Genomic DNA, 18,396 nt, shown 5'->3' on the forward strand with positions numbered 1-18,396 from the left:
GAAGTCCTTCAGATCTTAATGTGCATGAAAATAAACACGCCACACCAGTCGCAGTGCTCCTCAGACTGCCTGCGACGGTCTCCCCTGACACACCTGCTTCGCTTCAGGGACACAGGGCACGGGCCTTGAGCTGTGGTTCATATTTTCAAGGTGGGGAGAAGCAGACCGAGCTTCTTAAGCGCACCCTGAGATTTCAGGGTGCCGACGGCTCAGAAATGTGATCAATCCCAAGCAGAACTTAAACCTTCGCGCGGACGGTGCGGTGACTTCACGTGCCGCCACACGAACCCAGTGCTCACGTTCCCACTGGCAGGGGTTTAAGATGACACAGGCAGGAGGGATAATCAGCCCGTGTGCAACGCAGAAAAACCTGGCGATGTTAAGCTATGCTTCAAGCTCCCACATTTATTTTCAGAGTAAAATGAAATTTCCTGCTCAGAATAAGAATGAGACTCCTCAAGCCAAGAGTGAGAATTCTCCGGGTGGACCTTCCCTGCCAAGGAACCACAATCCAAGCCTACAGAACTCGGCCAAGAGTTCACTTCTGGCTCCAGAGAAAAAACCTACAAAGTGGACACATTCTGTGCACATTTCTAATTAGCGCTGGCAGCGCCCACAAACCCCAAGCTGTGCTTCATTTCTGACAGTGAACAGGGGCGATGGTGCTGACCGCTTCAGGATAACAGACAACCCAGGTCACATGCCAACCAGGTCACACGGTCACGCCGCTTAGGAGGGGCGGGTGGGGCAGGGACAGAAGAGCAAGATTTTTGAGAATAGCTTTTTCTACAGTTCTGATTTCTGAACCCTGTAAATGCTTTATGTGATTGAAAAAAATTAACTCTTAAGACGTTCCCGTTGTAGCTCAGCAGGTTAAGAACTCAACTAGTGGAGTGCCTGTCGTGGTGCAGCGGAAACAAATCCGACTAGGAACCGTGAGGTTGTGGGTGTGATCCCTGGCCTCGCTCAGGGGGTTAAGGATCCAGCATGGCTACAGCTACAGCATAAGTCGCAACTGGGACTCGAATCTGATTCCTGGCCTGGGAACTCCATATGCCTCAGGGACCAAAAAAGGGAAAAAAAAAAGTTATATATAAAAGATACACTTATTCTAAGACCCAAAAGAATTGCAAAGAAATCCTACAACTTCATTCAGTAGGATAACTGTAGTAATATGGTATTAAAATGCTGTAACGATTTTATGTACATCACAGGATAAAGAAAATAATGCTACTATCATCAGAAATCAGAACCGTCAGTGCATGGAATTCCCTGGAGTTCAGCAGCAGGTTGAGGATCCGGCGTTGACACTGCTGTAGCACAGGTTCCATCCCTGGCCCAGGAATTTCCGCATGCTGCAGATGTGGCCAAAAGAAACAGCAGAAGGCAAGAAACATAACATTAATTAAGGATTAAGGAGGAAGATTCCGTTTTAATTTGGCAAGGAAATATCAATATGAAATCCAGGGGTTTTTGAACGAAATGTTTTTGTCCAGCCCTGTCCCCTAGAAGGGCCGAGAAGATCTAACCCGGGGGCAATGAGCACGCCTGGCCCCAGATGCTGGTTCCCAAATCACTCCCACAACAAGGAATCCAGGCTCTTCAGAGGGATGACTTCGGATCTGGGTCAGGAAAAACACAAAGTGGGCCTGGGACAAACTTCTGTGCCAGGAAACAAAGGCACACTCAGAGATTGACAGGTCCCCCACAAGGGGCACAGGAGCCTTTCCAAGGGGACAAGACGAGCATCCATGGAAGCATGAAGACAACTGACTACCACACGGAGTAAATGCCCTCCCAGGTCCAGTGACTGAGACAGAACAGGAGGGACGCTCTTCACAGGGGGCGGAGCTGGGGAAGCCAGACGCGATCTGGCAGGAGCACAAGGGGAAGGTCAACTCCCAGGAGCTCTGGGGATCCTCAGAGACCAGGAAGGTCACGGGGGGGCGGGGGGGGGGGGTGCCGGCAGGCTGCCCATGGCCCTGCACAGAGTCCTGAGGGAGGGTGTCAAAGAGGGGTCTGCAACCAGCCCTGAGCCAGTGAGCCCACCCCACCCCAAGAACACCAGAAATGGTTCCCCCCCAAAGCGATGCCCAAAACGGGGGAAATGAGGTACGGCTGGGAGGCAATGTGGGAGACGTTAAACCCCCGTGGAGTGCACGCTACACGGTATTCATACTTTAAAATGGTTTCTTTCTTTTTTTTCCCCCCAGGGCCAAGACTCCATACAGGTTCCCAGGCTAGGGGTCCAATGGAAGCTGCAGCCACTGGCCTACACCCCAGCCACAGCCACACGAGATCCGAGCGGAGTCTGCGACCTATACCACAGCTCATGGCAATGCTGGATCCGTTAGCCCACGGGGCAGGGCCAGGGATCGAACCCGCATCCTTGTGCATCCTAGTCGGGTTTGTTACCGCTGAACCACGACGGGAACTCGGCTTTAAAACGGTCTGGGGCTGGCACGTGCTGCTCTTCTCACGTCCCACCAGTAAAGAGAGTGAGTGGTATCAGCTGTTAGGGTGAACACCATCAGGCACAGGCTCCCTCCGGCTAAGAACCACTTCCTTAGCAGAAATGGAACTGCTCCGTCAGAATGTAAGCACTTTTGAGAATCTTACACACAGGGCAAAACTGGTTCAGCAGAAGACTTCGCTGCAGGTTACTCGACAGCAGCTGCCATGAGGAGCTCGAGGCAGCAGACCGGTCGGGGAGGAGGGTCTGCTTCTCCGAGAGAACAGCCTACTGACAAAGAAGCTGCTGGAAAACACACCGCCTGCCTGCAAGGAACTGCCTACACCTCGGCAGGCTGGGGCGGAGAGGCCTCCGGGCTCCACCCCTCCTCGAGTCACCCTGGCGGAAGGAGGGGACTGCCAGATCTCGCCAGTGGCCCCCACGGCGGCTCCGAGAGACAGGGGCCGAGAGCTGGGAGGATGGGGCGAGGCTGTCCCCCACCTGACTAGGAAGGCAGAAAACTGCAGCCCTCTCAGGAGGGGACGGACGAGGGAAAGGATGGTTTGGGCCCACACTGAACTCCAGAGGCCCCACAGCCACCCAGATGGAGGTGTGGGACACGGCACCAGGTGAGGCTGGAGAGTGGGGAGCAGCTTCTGCCAGGGAAGCCCCCCGCCAACAGACACAGGCCGCAAAGCGGCACCGCTGGCCACATGCTCCACCTGCTCGAACGGAACCACACAGTCTTCTTTCTGCTGCTTCTCTCTGCACAAATAAAAAAACCTCTGGGCCATGGAGCCTTGCCACATACTAATAAGTATTCAGCACCTGCAACAGTGGCTGACACATGGCAGGCCCTCAGCAAATGCCTGAGGAGGCCATCGGGGACCTCACGCTCATTCGCTATCACACACAGGTACGGGTCGGTGCTTTACAAGGCGGGTGCCGGAAGGGGTTAAAGCGGTCGCCTCTCTAACTCTACAGCTCAGCTCCTGCGCCACCGGTCACCCCCTGACCAGCGGTTTCTACCCCGCCAATCCTCCCCAACTGGGGCCAGACGCCCCGGGGCCCGCAACTGAAAAACAAAAGCAAAAACCCAGCTCCTGGCCGGGCAGGGCCCTGCCCGGCGCCCCGCTTCTCCCTCGGCTCCGGCTCCGAGGCCAGGCGCGCTGGCCCCTCTTCCACGTCCTGAAGCGAGGCCAGGCTGCTCATCGCCTGCGCCCTCCGATCATGGTCCCAGTGCCGGGCAAGCTCCCTGAGCCTCGGGTCTCAGTGCAAAGTGACCCTCCGAAGGGCCTGTCCCCAGGGACGGGGCGGGTGCAGTCCCAGCAGGAAGCCTCCCCGCTCAGCCAGTCTCTGCTTCTCTCTCGGTCAGGATCTCAAAACAGTACTGATCACACAGGAAGGATGTGTCACGCCAGCTCTCCGGGGACAGGCTCCCTCCGGGTCTCGGCAGCACGGAGGGAGTGGAATCGTCACAGAGGGGCTGCGTGGGGGCGGGGGTTCTGTCTCGGGCCGACCATCAGAGGTGCAGGGGGGACTCGGCGGGCTGCTTCCACACAGGTGACAGGCTGAGCGTGCACCCCAGAGGGAAGAGCCCGAGTCAATCAGGACTCTCCATGCCTGTCCCAGAATCCAAACCGCTGGCAGGCAGCCGGGCTCCAGGGCGAGGTTTTGCCCACTCCTCCTCCTACTAAAAAGTAGCCCTGAGGCTCACAGAGTCTCCGCCGAAACCCAGGGGTCTCACTCAAATCCCCCGGAGTGAGGGCCACTGAGCTACTTTACCCACCCTGATTCCAAGGAAATGCCCCGAATTTACACACTAACTTAAGCGCAGAAAGTGCTGGAGCAAACCTTAAGCGCCCTGAAAATTAAATCAGCAGCGTGTTGGACCCGCTGACCTTGAGCTGCACTTGAGAAAGGCTGAGTCTTTACCCCAGGGCTCCTCAGCCTTGGCCCTGGCTGCCTGGCAATGCTGTGCTGTGGGGGCTGCACTGCCGGGGTTCAGGAGCACCCATGCCCACACTGTGACGGCCACACCACAGACCTGTGGGCGTCACGCCCTCCTGTCTCCGCAGTGGGTGCCCCGGTGCCATCTCCCCTCCCCCTCCCAGCCCGGCTCTGCCTCCACCTTCCTCACTTCCCCTTGGCCCGCCCAGCAGGCTGCCCTGCGCCCAGCCCAGCTCAGCCCAGCCCTCGCTCTAACTGCCCACGCGCCTGGGCCAGGGGCACAAAGCTGTGGGCTGAGGCTGTCCTCCTCAGGGCCCGAGTCCTTCCATACCCACCACAGGGGCTGGCAGGCCTGAGACAGGCACGACCCGGGCTCCCCCAGGACGAGCCAAACAGGTCCTCTTTCCTCGGTTTTATACACTGGAGTTCTCTGAGACTTCCTTTTAAAATCTCTGTTGCTTTTTTCAAAAAGACTGTAAAATCAGCACACTCAACTTTAAAATCGTCACTTTTGACTCGAAGATGAAATCGGAGGGACGACAAACGGCAGGAATTTTTGTAAACACTGCAAAAGAAACCCCACGTGCGGTCAAGTCACAGACCAAAGGTCACCCAGCCCCTCCCACCTCCTCCGCCGCCGCCTCTGCCACGGCCAGCCTGTGTCACAAAGCCTGCCCAGGGCGGGCGCAGGGCAAGCGGAGGAGGGGAGAGCAGCGCGGGGCTGGGACACTGGCACGGGGCCGAGAGAGGAGCAGCAGCAGCAGCAGCAGCAGCAGCGCAGGTCCTGCGTCTCCCTCCGGAGAGCGGGCCACGTGCTCGGCCCCCTTTCGGGTTCAGGTCCGACACGGGCCCCCTGGGGACTCCGGCTGGAGACCGCAGAGCGGGTACGGGCGAGGCCGGGGGTCTTCCCTCCGCCCGTGTCAGTCTGGGTGATCAAGCCTCTACTCTGACATTTACGGGCTGCCTCCCTCGGAGAGGCCACCCCAGCTTCTCCCCACTTCCTGGTCCACGCGTCGGCCGCTGGGAGGCCGGCCCGCCAAGAGCCAGGAGGCTGAAGCCACGGTGACGCCTGACGGGAGGCCAGAGAGAGGCGCTGGGGGCCCGAGCCGGCCCCCAGGAAAGCCCCCGGAGGGAGGGCAGGCTCAGCGGCCGTCCTCCCCAGGGCCCTGGGCCAAGGGCGCACCAGCAAGCTGGGAAGAGAGACGGCGCCAGGTCGGGCAGAGGGGACTGGCTGGCTGAGCGCTGCACGGGGCCACGGGGCCGGGAAGACAAAAATCCGAGTACAGGCCTCACAAGCCAGCCAGGACTTAAAGGACCAGGCCAACCCCAGCCCCGCTCCCCGAGAAAAGGGAGGCGCAGAAAAGAGCCCAGCGCTGCACAAGCCGGCCAGGGAGCTGAGTCGCAATAACCTCCTGGTGTGGAGGAGACAACAAGGAGGGTCCCTGGGAAGGCCTGCAAGCTTCCACCCAAACGCAGACCCTGGAGGGCTGCCCCCAGGGTGGGGGCGGGCTGAAGGCCGCAGAGACGGAGGTTTCCCAAACTTCCGGGCTCAAGTCACTCGGTCCCCGAGGGACCCGAGACCTCTGTCCCTACTGTGCGTGTGCCTCAGAGGAAGCTCTGGAGGAAGACAGCATCACCCAAACCTGGGGTTTTCCACACATAACGTCCAACACCCAACAAAAGGCCAACCAAAATGGGAGTTCCTACTGCGGCTCAGTGGGTTAAGGCTCCTGCGTTGCAGCAAGCTGTGTGACAGGTCACAAATGCGGCTTGGATCTGGCATGGCTGTGGCCCAGGCAGCTGCAGCTCCGATTCAACTCCCCACCTGGGAACCTCCATATGCCACAGGTGTGGCCCTAATAAGAAAAAAATGGCCACAACAACAAATAGGACCAAAAAAAAAAAGAATAGAAATAGAACCAAAATCAGAGGTGACCCATATACTAGAGTTATCAGAGGCAAACTTCAACTGCTCAAAAACATACTTCACACACACACAAAATAATATGCATACACTTGAGAAAAGGGAAATTTTCCAAGAATCGAAACAGATTTTCAAACTTGAAAATAACAGTGACTCTGGGGCTGTGGTGTAGGCTGGCAGCTACAGTTCTGACCCTTAGCCTGGGAAGTTCTATATGCTGCAGCTCAGCCGTAAAAAAAAAAAAGAGGAAAGAAAATAGTGACAAATCCAGAACGCAGTCTGTGGGCTTAACATCAAATTGGACACAGGTGAAGAGAGAATCAGGGAACTGAAGGATGAGTCAGTTTAAAAAAAAAGTCAGAGGGGGAAAAAGTCTAGAATATCTAGAAGGAGCCCCAAAGACCTTGTTAAAAAGGTCTGATGTCCCTAAAAATAGGGCTCCTCACAGTGGAGGAAAGACAAAGCTGAATAAGGAAAACCTATAGGGAAAATGGTCAAAACGTTTTCAGAATTGATTTAGGAATCAAGCCATCAACTCAGCAAAGACCACATGTTGGTTTTCAGCAGTCCTCCTGATGCCTAAGGCAAGACGCAAGTGCTAAAAGCAGCCAGCGTTAGAGAGGGACTGCCTTTAACGGGACAACAACAAGGGCGCCTCCTCAGGCTTGTTCCTAGGTATTTAATTTTGGGGTGAGATTTTAAAAGGCATTGTATTTTTATACTTCTTTTCTAATATTTCATTGCTAGTATACAAAAATGCAACCGATTTCTGAATGTGAATCTTGCATCCTGCTACTTTGCTGATTCACTGATCAGCTAGAGCGGTCTCTGTGTGGCATCCTTAGGCTTTCTATACATAGCACCGTGCCATCTGCATAGGGGAACAATTTTACCGCTTCTTTTCCAATCTGGATACCTTTTATTTCTTTTGTCTGACTGCTATGGCTAGGGCTTCCAATACCATGCTGAATTGAGGTGGTAAGAGTTGGCATCCTTGTTCCAGATTTCAGAGGGAAGGCTTTCAGCTTTTCCCCTTTGAGTATTATATTGGCTGCGGATTTGTCATAAACAGCTTTTATTATGTTAAGGCATGTTCCCTCTATACCCACCTTGATAAGAGTTTTTAATCACGAATGGATACTGGATTGTGTCAAATGCTTTTTCTGCATCTACTGAGATGATCGTGTGGTTTTTGACTTTTCTTTTGTTCATGTTGTGTGGTAAGTCCACAAACAAATGCTGGAGAAGGTGTGGAGAAAAGGGAACCCTCCTACACTGCTGGTGGGAATGTAAGTTGGTACAAGCACTATGGAAAACAGGATGGAGGTCCCTCAGAAAATGAAATATAGAACTACCATATATATGATCCAGCAATCCCACTCCTGGGCAAATATCCGGACAAAACTCTCATTGAGAAAGATACACGCACCTGTATGTTCACTGCGCTGCTATTCACAACAGCCAAGACATGGAAACAACCTAAATCCATCAACAAATGAATGGATTAAGAGGTGGTACATATACACAATAGAATACTACTCAGCCATAAAAAAGAACAAAACAATGCCATTTGCATCAACGTGGATGGAACTAGAGACTCTCATACTAAGTGAACTAAGCCAGAAAGAGAGACAAATACCTTATGAAATCACTTATATCTGGAATCTGACGTTTGGCACAAATGAAGCTGTCTACAGGAAAGAAACAAACTCACACACATGAAGAACAGACCTGTGGTTGCCAAGGGGGAGGGGGAGGGACTGGGAGTTTGGGGTTAGCAGATGCAAACTATAGCATTTGGAGCGGAGAAGCAATGAGCTCCTGTACAGCACAGGGAACTGTATCTAATCACTTGTGATGGAGGATAATGTGAGAAAAAGAAAGCATACATATATGCATACCGGGTCCTTTATTGTATAGCAGAAATTGATACAACATTGTAAATCAACTATTAAAAAAAAAAGAGCTGACTTTTCAAGGAAAAAAAAGGTAGCCAAAAGATAATGTACTGGCATCTATAAAATGCTGGAGAAAAACAGAAGCAAAACAAAAAACAAAAAACAAACTACCTACCTGGAATTCTTTACCCAACAAAAAACATTTTCAAAAGTAAAGGCAAAATGAAGACTTTACAGGCAAACAAAAATGAGACAACTGACCATGCACAGATATGAACTGAAAAAAAAATTAAAGCAGTTCTTCAGGAAAAAAAGAAAAGTCTCTCACAGAAATATGAAAAAACAAGTGAAGAGCAACAAAAAGGGTAACTGAGAATAAATCCTAACAGATATTAACAGCACAAAGCAATGATGGGAGTTCCCGTTGTGGCTCAGCGGGTTAAGAACCCAACTAGGATCCATGAGGATGCAGGTTCCATCCCTGGCCTCGCTCAGTGGGTTAAGGATCTGGCACTGCCACGAGCTGTGGTGCAGGTCACAGACTCAGCTCACATCGGGCATTGATGTGGCTGTGATGAAAGCTGATAGCTGCAGCTCCGATTCACCCCTAGTTTCAGGAACGTCCACATGCCGCAGGTGCAGCCCTTAAAAGATAAAGAAAAAGAAAAAAAAAAAAAGCAATGATGATAACTCCAAAAGCATGTCTAAAATTTTAAAGTATGATAACAATAACACAAAACATGGGAGGAAGTTCAATGCAGTTCAAGTGCCAAAGGAAAGAGTGGTGTCGGGGAGGTGGTAAAAGTACCAAATTAGGTTTAAATGTAAAACACACCCTGTATCTACAAATATACATCCACCGCCTGACAGAGAAGCAAAGAATTTAAAAACACTTCGGGCTTCTAAAAGAAGGCAAGAGAAAAGGAACACAGAATAGGCGGGACAAATAGAAAACAAATAGTAACATAGGACCTATAAACTGCAACATCACTGCTCACATTTAAGTAGAGCAAATACTCTAATTAAAAGATAAACACTGTCACACTGAGTAAAATGAAAACTATACACTATTCACAGGGATACATGTTAAGACATAAGACCACAGACAGGTGAAAGTAAAAGACACCCCAGCAAACTAACAGAAAACTGACATGGGGAATATTACTACCCAACAAAGTAAGAAGCATTCCTAGAGATAAAGGGGAACATTTCATAATGCAACAAGTTCAATCTACCAAGAAGATAGGAATTCCAAATGTGTACCTAATAACACAATCTCAAAATTCATAGAAACTGCTAGAAAAGGGGAACAGCCAAATTCACCATCACAGTGGGAGACTTGAAGAGACATCTCTCAGTGCCCCACAGAACAGACAAAAAAAAGGAAGGGTGTGGAACCAGGCTGCCCCGTGCGCGGTCACGTGCAGCTGTGACGTCGCTGCCATGCGGCTGCTCCACACAGGGGTGTGCTGCAAGTGTGAAACACACACCCGATGTGCGTTTAAAGCCTCAGTAGGAAAAAAGAATGTGAAGTATTTAATTAGCTTTTTTCAGACATTGACTACACACTGACAATGTGTGGGGTATTTGGGTTAAATAAAATGCATTAAAATTATCTTTTTACGTTATTTAATGCGGCTTTCAGATTCCGAATTACATGATTAACAAACCTGATCTCATACACACAGGACACTGCATCCCCATTCAGACACATTATTTTCAAGTGCCCAAGGGACCGTCACAAAAATGAATATATATTGGGCCGTCAGGAAAGCTCAATTCACTTCAAAGGAATGAAATAACGTGGGGTACCTCTAGGGGCTGCAACAGATGGACAGTTCATGTCCCCTCAAAATCCACCGCCCTCACGGTGACAGCAGGGACCTGGGAGGTGATTAGGTCACACGAGCAGAATGTGCTCCCTTGCCCCTTCCACCCTGCAAGGACAGCGACAAGAAGCTGGCCATCATGAACCAGGCCTCACCAGACACGGAATCTGCCGGCACCTTAATCTCGGGACTTCCCGGCCTCCACAACTAAGAGAAATCAATTTCTGTTGTTTATAAAGCCAGCTAGTCTGTGGTATGTGATAACTGCAGCCCCAAAAGACTAATAAGACAGGGATCTTCCTGGAATTAAGCCAGAAATCAACGAAAAGATAACTAGAAACCAACCGCCCCAATGCTAGGAAGTTAAATAGTATACTTCTTAAAAAGTTTTTTGAATTTAGGAAAAAAAACCACAATGAAAATTAGAAAATAGTTTTACATAAAAGATAATGAAAATTTGGCTTATTCACAAAGACATGGAAACAACCTAAATGTCCATCAACAGATGAATGGATAAAGAAGATGCGGTACGTACTTACAACAAGGTACCACTAAGCCGTAAGAAGTGTGAAACAATGCCATCTGGAGCAGCGTGCGTGGCCCTAAGGTTATCATACGAAGTGAAGTAAATCAGAAAGAGACAGCAAGGAGTTCCTGCTGTGGCGCAGGAGGTTAGAGATCTACCAAGATCTGGCGTTGCCACAGCTGTGGTGTAGGTTGCAGGTGCAGCTGAGCTTGGATTCCTAGTCCAGGAACGTCCTGTGACATAGGGATAGCCATTAACAACAACAACAAAAAAAATTTGATAAACCCCTAGCGAGACTGACTGAAGAGACAAGGCACAAATTACCAATATCAAGGATTTGTTGTTGTTGTCTTTTTAGGGCCACACCCATGGCATGTGGACGTTCCCAGGCTAGGGGCTGAATCAGAGCTGTAGTGGCTGGCCTGCACCACAGCCACAGCCACACCAGATCTGAGCCACGTCTGTGACCTATACCACAGCTCATGGCAATGCCAGATCCTTCATCCAACAAGCGAGGCCAGGGATGGAACAGGTCCTCATGGATGCTTGTCGGGTTTGTTACCACCAAGCCACAATAGGAGCGCCCTCGAGAATTTTTTAAAAGGGAGTATTACACCCCCAGTAAAGTGGTTCAGCATTATGAAGCACTTCACACTTACTCACTGGACAGTTAGGATGGTCTGAATAAACTCCCATGGGGGGAATGCTTTACCGCAATAGACACAAGAAGAAATATAAAATTATAAAAATTATTTCCGGGAGTTCCCGTCATGGCGCAGTGGTTAACGAATCCGACTAGGAACCATGAGGTGGCGGGTTCGATCCCTGGCCTTGCTCAGTGGGTTAAGGATCCTGCGTTGCTGTGGCTCTGGTGTAGGCCGGCAGCTACAGCTCCGATTCGACCCCTAGCCTGGGAACCTCCATATGCCGCAGGAGTGGCCCAAGAAAAGGCAAAAAGACAAAAATAAATACATAAATAAATAAATAAAAGAAAAATTATTTCCATGCAAAAATCTGTATCTGGGAGTTCCAGCGGAGGTGCAACAGGATTGGCGGCATCTCTGCAAGGCCAGGACTCAGGTTCAATCCCCTGCCCGGCACCGAGGGTTGAAGGATCCCGTGTTCCCATAGGCATAGCAGAAGTTGCAACAGCGGCTCGGATATGATCCCTGGCCTGAGAAGTCCATATGCAGCAGGGCAGCCAAAAAGGAGAAAAAAAAATTTGAATCTGAAATTAAAAGCTCTCTAAACAATAAACCCCTACACCAGCTGGTTTTTCCAATCAATTTTTCCAAAAATCTAAGGAAGAAAACAGCAGTCTCATAGGAACCTTTTGGGGGGTAAATTCCACCTTGTTTTCTGAGACTAGTGTGACCCTGATACCAAAATCCAACAAAGACAAGAAGTACAAGAAGGTAAAATTACAGACCTTGCATATGTATGCAATAATCCTAAACAAAATACTAACAAGGAAAAGTTAAATCAGCAAATAAAAGAAAAATCACTTGACTGTTTCAAAATTTCCAGGAAATACATTTAAGAAAATTTAATGCAGTAAATTTCTTTTTCTTTCTTTTTTTTTTTTTTTTTTTTTGCTTTTTAGGGCCACACCCTCGGCACATGGAAGTTCCCAGGCTAGGAGTCAAATGGGAGCTACACTTGCTGGCCTACTCCTAATGCAATAATTTTAATTAGTGATTTTAAAAAATTCTTGGCATGCTAAGAATAGACAAGTTTCATATTTTGATAAAAATATCGGAGTTCCCGCCATGGCTCAGTGGTTAACAAACCCAACTAGCATCCATGAGGACACGGGTTTGATCTCCGGCCTCGCTCAGTGGGTTAAGGATCCAGCCTTCCCATGAGCTGTGGGGTAGGTAGCAGACCAGGCTCGGATCCCAAGTTGCTGTGGCTCTGGCGTAGGCCGGAGGCTTCAGCTCCAACTGGACTCCTAGCCTAGGAACCTCCATAAAAAAAGAAAATCTACGAAAAGCTATAGCAAATATGTAATGATGAAATACCAAAAGGTTTTCCTAGGATACTGGGAGTGAGAAAAGGACATCTATTCTCACTATTTCTGTAAACCACTGTACTGAAGATCCGAGTCCGTGTAATAAGGCAAGAAAAAGAAAAACAGTTACAGCAATTGGAAAGAAAAGAAACTTACTTGTAGATACAAACTGTGTATACATAGAAACTACAAGAAGAATTATTAGAAATAAATGGATTTAGCAAGTGAATACAGAAAAATCAATTCTGTCTCTATATACCAGCAATTTATAATGGCATAAAAATATCAGATACCTAATTAAACATGTATAAAATATCCAGAAAATAGTAAAATTTTAAGATAAAGAAGATCTAAATAAATAGAATTTATTGTTTTCATGAATCTTATATTCACGAATTGTAAGAACAATATTAAACAGATGTCATTTCGCCTCACGCTGGTCTACAAATTAAATTCAAACACAAAATCCTAGCACATCTTCTGGGGAAAGACTGCCAAGCAATCTAAAATTCTAAAATTTATCTGAAAATGCAAAGGGTCAAGTCTAGCTAAGATCACACTAAGTCAGTCCACAGGTGTTGGAATGAAAGTACCAGACATCGAGACTGACTCAATCTACAGCAGTTTAGGCAGCGTGGTGTCCGTGCAGAAAAGACAAGAATGGAGCAGAGGAGAGTCCAGAAATGGACCCATGCATTTAAAGTCACTTGATTTACAACAGAGATGACACCACAGTGCACTGGAGAAAGGATGGCTTCTTTTAGCAAATTATACTTGGTCAACTGGAGCACGTTTTAGAGGGAAAAGAGAACCTTGGTCCCTCGCTCGGACCATAAACAAAAGTCAATTTCAGGAGTTCCCATCATGGCGCAGCGGAAACGAATCTGACTAGGAACCCTGAGGTTGCAGGTTCGATCCCTGGCTCTAAGGATCTGGCATTGCCATGAGCTGTGGTGTAGGTCAGACGTGGCTCAGATCTGGCATTGCTGTGGCTGTGGTGTAGGCCGGCATCTGTAGCTCCGATTAGACCCCTAGCCTGGAAACCTCCATATGCCAAGGGTGCGGCCCTGAAAAAAGCAAAAAAAAAAAAAATCAATTTCAGATGGATTACAAATCTAAATGCAAAAGATAAAACAATAATGTTTTTACAGGATAATATCTTCATGCAACTTCAGGATAATATCTTTCAATGAACACAAAGCATTAAACATTATCAAAAAGACAGGTCAAGTGAGGTGCATTAAAATAAAAAAAAAAATCATGCTTCTTAAGGGACACCACTGAGAGAGTGAAAAGGCAAACATACCCTAGAATGTAAAAAAAAACATCTCCCGCACACATATGTACTCAGCACATACAAAAAAACGTCAGGGATTTCCCTGGTGGCGCAGTAGATTAAGGATCGGAGTTGTCACTGCAGTGGCTTGGGTCACTATTGCAGTGTGGGTTCAATCCTTGGTCCAGGAACTTCCACAAGCCTCCAGCATGGCCAAAAAGGCGGGGGGGGGGGCATTGGCAATCTAATAAGTGAAAATGCATATTAATTTTGTTCAAATCAATAAGAAACAAAACAGACAGCCCAACTGAAAACTGGATGAAAGACAATTATTTCGCCAAAGAAGGTATGCAAATGGCCAGTAAATGCCCCCAGGGAAACGCTGGTTCTGCCTGTTTACTGGCCACCGGGGAGCAGCAAGTTCCCACGGCTCCGAGCTCCCACCACTCAACGCCCCCAGAAGCTACTAGCAGAGACCTGACCTTGCCAAGTATCAGGACAACCAGCGGCTCACACGCCCTGGGGCTAGGGCCACTGGCAAGACCACCACCTGGGGCAGGTCCTACCGAGGCCGAACACCCTCCACGCCCCCCCCTCCCCCGGCAGAGCTCCTCCTTTGAACACACCCAATACAAATATTTACACATACAGATATTTACACATCCACCCCAAAAGCAGGGCATCGTTGGCTAAAACTAGAAGCCTCCCAGACACCCATCAACAGTGGGAAGACTAAAGGACGCTACCCTCCTACTCTGGGCTACTAAGCAACAGATGAGAATGAACAGACAAACGCACATGTATGGGGCTCTCAGAGACACAGCTGAATGAAAGAATCAAGAAACAAAATACACATATGACGCTATTTCATTTCTAAAAAGTCGAGAGCATACCAACCCAACCTTGGCAAAAAGTCAAGACCGGAGTTGGCTTTGGGAGGCAATGACTGGGAGTGGGCGGGAGGGGCTTCTGGGAAGCCTGGTGAGGTTCTGTGTCCCTGTCTGGGCAGCGGTCACAAGGGTGTGTTCACTTAGTGAAAAATTCACTGGAATGGACCCGCAGGATTTGTGCCTTCTTCCGATGTATCTTACGTTGCAGGTTAAGCTTTTAAGTACACTGTTCCCGCCTACATCATGCGGCAGGAGTGTATGCACATGCCTACCGGTCACACAATCAGCCACCAAACAGGAGAGGAACGCCAAGAGAGGGAAGATCCCAACAAAGTTTACTGAAAGGGCCCCATGTTCCTGAACCGCCCGACGCAGGGGCTCAGGCGGCAGGGGAACTGGTGACGTCACCGCAGTGGCCACGCGACAAGGCATTTCCAGGCTACGACTCAGGGCAGCTACAAACAAATCACCGGGCAACGGTCTCACGGCTGGTGTGACAACCTCCACGGCCCAGGCTGGACTTCACAAAACTCCTGTCCCCCTGCTGTTGCCTCCTGTGCTCGTCCTCTCGAAAAACTATACTTCAGTGTATGTACCGCAAATTACACGAAGACAAGTACAACTAGGAAAACAAACCAAAAACCCCCAGAGTACTGAAAAGATTTACATGCACTGCAATAAAATCCCAGAAAAATATATACTGGGCCAATCCTTTTATGCCTGTGGCAATAAAATCTGACCCAAACAGTAATTTATGATTCAAACGAGGAAAAACTTAATGATTCCTAACACGGCAAAGAACATTCCCGCACTCACATCAAATTATTGTTGCTAAGAAGGAAACCCAAATGTTTGGCTTATCTGATCGATCCTTCAGGAGAAATGACTAATGCCAAGAACCGCATTAAGGCTCGTAATTATTCATTTACTAATTCACCACCGCAGACCCGTCGTGACAACAAACGCTTGCTTACTCAGGTCTACCCGAAAGCACCGTAAAGACACCTGTTATGAATAAACAAAACGGACCCCACAGCTCAAACACACCTGCGTAACCTACACATCTCCCGCTGTGCTCGGCGCCATCCGCCTCACACTCTTCTAGCTGAGCCCTCTCCCCGCACCTGCCATTAGATCTGCACTTAGCGCCACAAGGAAAGCCTTAAAACCTGGACCAAAGGCAGCATGACTTAGATTAAAAACTCCAGTGTGACCATCAACCTTATCATCCTCACCTGCCAAAGAGAAAGTTCCAAAGGAGTCAATCGTCAGCCTCCTAGGCCCTAAAACAAACGCCACTCACAACACACAGGGGTTCTGAGAAAGGTAGACTGTAAAAATGTTTTCCCTAGGAAATCAATCCTATCTGTCTGTCAGATTTTGTTAGGAAACTGGGAATACATGATATCCACGGAAGGACACGTTTAGGCAAGGAATGGCTTAAGACAGCAAAACGGAAGGCGCCACGGAGCTTGCCTGCTTGCTTGCTTCATGGCCCCTTTTCAACAACTCTGGAGCGCTACTCCAAACCCAGGCGGTTCCTCCTGCTGCCCCAAAGAAAGGAACCAGCGTGATAAGGTGTTTTCACAGGACTTTGGAGAACCACAGAGCTCATTCTCTAGTCCTCAGGAACGTTATCTATGTGTGACTTACAAACACCAGAAGCACCGTTTCACAAGCGCTCGTGAAAAACGACGCGTCCCCAGACAGCAACACCGTAAACAAGCCTTGGGAAGAGCTGAGCAGGTGAAAGTCCTCCGTACCTGTGGAAGCGCCGTATTGAGCTGCCTCTGCAAGGAGTCTCTCTCGTGACCAACCTCGTGTAACTTGCCCTGCGTCAACGCCAGGGTTTCTTGAGTCTCCCTCAGCGTGTCCAGAAGACGGTCCCTCTCTTCCAGCATGGACACCATCAACTGCTCGAAATGCGAGTCGGCATCCGGCTGCGAGGGGGAGCCGGACCCGTGGCTCCCACCCCCTCCTGGGGGGCCCTCCGCTTCACTGATGGTCGGCATCACCTCGCACATCATCTTGAAACAAAAAGACCCAGACCCTGGTCATTAAGGGCAAGAGAAAGGCTGCCACAAATCTGCCCTTTATGGTGATCCGTGGCTAACATATGAGATGCTGACAGCCTCGAGAGTCTCAGATCTGACTGCCTGTGCTCTGTGCATAAATAGGCTGGGAAAACACAGACATGCAAATCCTGGGTGCCCGGGAACACACAAGACGAAGACGTTAATACGGAAATAATCCAGTCAAGGCATAAAAACCAAAGACTACCCCTCACATAAAGAACAAACCTTGTGGTATTTTGTTTGCAAAGCTGTACTTTCTCGTTGGGGAAAACAAGTGTGCTTCTGTAATTTTTTTTTTTTTCTTTCTATTTCCCGGTGAGGGAGACAAAGTCAAAACACAGGCCACCCAATCACTTTTCAGGAAAAGCACAGAAGGAGCACACAGCCTGTAAAACTGACAAGTACAAAACCCCATCAGGCATCTTACAGGAATGCGTGCAGTCAGCTCCTGGGAAGGACTGACGGCTCCCTGAATTCTTGGGCTGGATTTGGTGAGCGCTAAACGGAACTGGACTCCTGAAGGGCTGGGAGAGCTGTTTTTCAACGGCTGCAAGGGTTGGTCAGTCAACCTAACTTACATAAGTTAACAGCAGCCCCCCAAAAAATTCCACAGCGGAAATATAGCAGGTCGATATAGCCGTGGGCGGCTAGGAAGGAAGAAAAAGTGAAAAGTGAAATTACAAGAGGCTATTAAGTGTCTTAAAATAATGACGGCGGAAAGAGGGGCAGGGGAGCCGGTTCCCCAGGCTGCCGGCGGTGTTCCGGACTCGGCGGACTCCCGGGACGCAGATGCCCAGGATCGCACACCTGATCAGCCTGCACCCGCACCAGGTGCTGCAGCAGCCGGGACCCCAGGGTGGCGAGAACCATTCATCACGGGAGCCCAGCCTGGTTCGGGGCTTCTTGCGGCCACAGGTCCTTGCCCTCGCGGCCGGCGCTGGGGTCACTGGGCGCTCTGGTCACCCGGTGCTGGGGTCTGGGGAGGGGGCGGCGCACGGCCCCGAGAGGCCCCCGTCCGGGTCCCGCGGGTCTCTCCCCCGCCCCCGAGCCCCGCCGCGCACCCTGCCACTGAGGCTGACATTCACCAGCCGCAGGGGCCGCCGCCAGGAGGGGACCGGCGCCCCGGGCCCCGCCGCGCCCCGACCCTGCCTCAGTCCCCCACTCCCTTACCTTGCTCGCCGGCGGGAGCGGGCGAGGAGGCTCCGCGGCGGCTCGCGGGCAGCTGCTCGCTCCAGGCGGGCTCGGGACCCGACGAAGGCAGCCCGCGCCCGCCGCCCGCCCCGCGCCCGCGGCCCCGGGCCCGCCGCCCCCAGTCACTAAGGCCGGCCCGCGGCCGGACACTGGCGGAGGCAGGAGGAGCGGGCCCGGCTGCGCGTCGCCGGCGTCAACGTGCCCGACGTCAGGCGCGTCGGCGCAGCGTCAGCGCCGAGCGCCGCCAGCAGGCCCCGCCCCGTCCCTCCCAGGAAGGAGCGCCGGGACGGCCAAGTGCGCAAGCGCCGCCTCCTCAGGGAGGGCGGGCTCGCCTCTCCGATGCCGATTGGCTGAGTGTGATCGCAGCCCCGCCC

General features: G+C 50.4%; 1 protein-coding gene across 5 annotated transcripts in view; it reads right to left on the reverse strand.

The window, feature by feature from the left end:
- PPFIA1 (PTPRF interacting protein alpha 1) overlaps positions 1–18,167 on the reverse strand; it is an 88,606-nt gene extending 70,439 nt beyond the window's left edge. For 2 of the 5 annotated variants that reach the window (XM_047775023.1, XM_047775024.1), the window contains exons 1-2: positions 18,002–18,167; positions 16,520–16,783 (exon numbers count right to left, since the gene is read on the reverse strand). In XM_047775023.1, coding sequence (XP_047630979.1) covers positions 16,520–16,783 — 264 coding nt within the window. In that variant the 5' untranslated portion in view covers positions 18,002–18,167. The remainder of the gene's footprint in view (positions 1–16,519; positions 16,784–18,001) is intronic. The other 3 variants (XM_047775026.1, XM_047775025.1, XM_047775022.1) reach the window with 2 other exon arrangements.
- Between the last annotated feature and the right edge of the window lie 229 nt (positions 18,168–18,396).

Source organism: Phacochoerus africanus, chromosome 4 (genome assembly GCF_016906955.1).
Source record: "Phacochoerus africanus isolate WHEZ1 chromosome 4, ROS_Pafr_v1, whole genome shotgun sequence".
Lineage (NCBI taxonomy): Eukaryota > Metazoa > Chordata > Mammalia > Artiodactyla > Suidae > Phacochoerus > Phacochoerus africanus.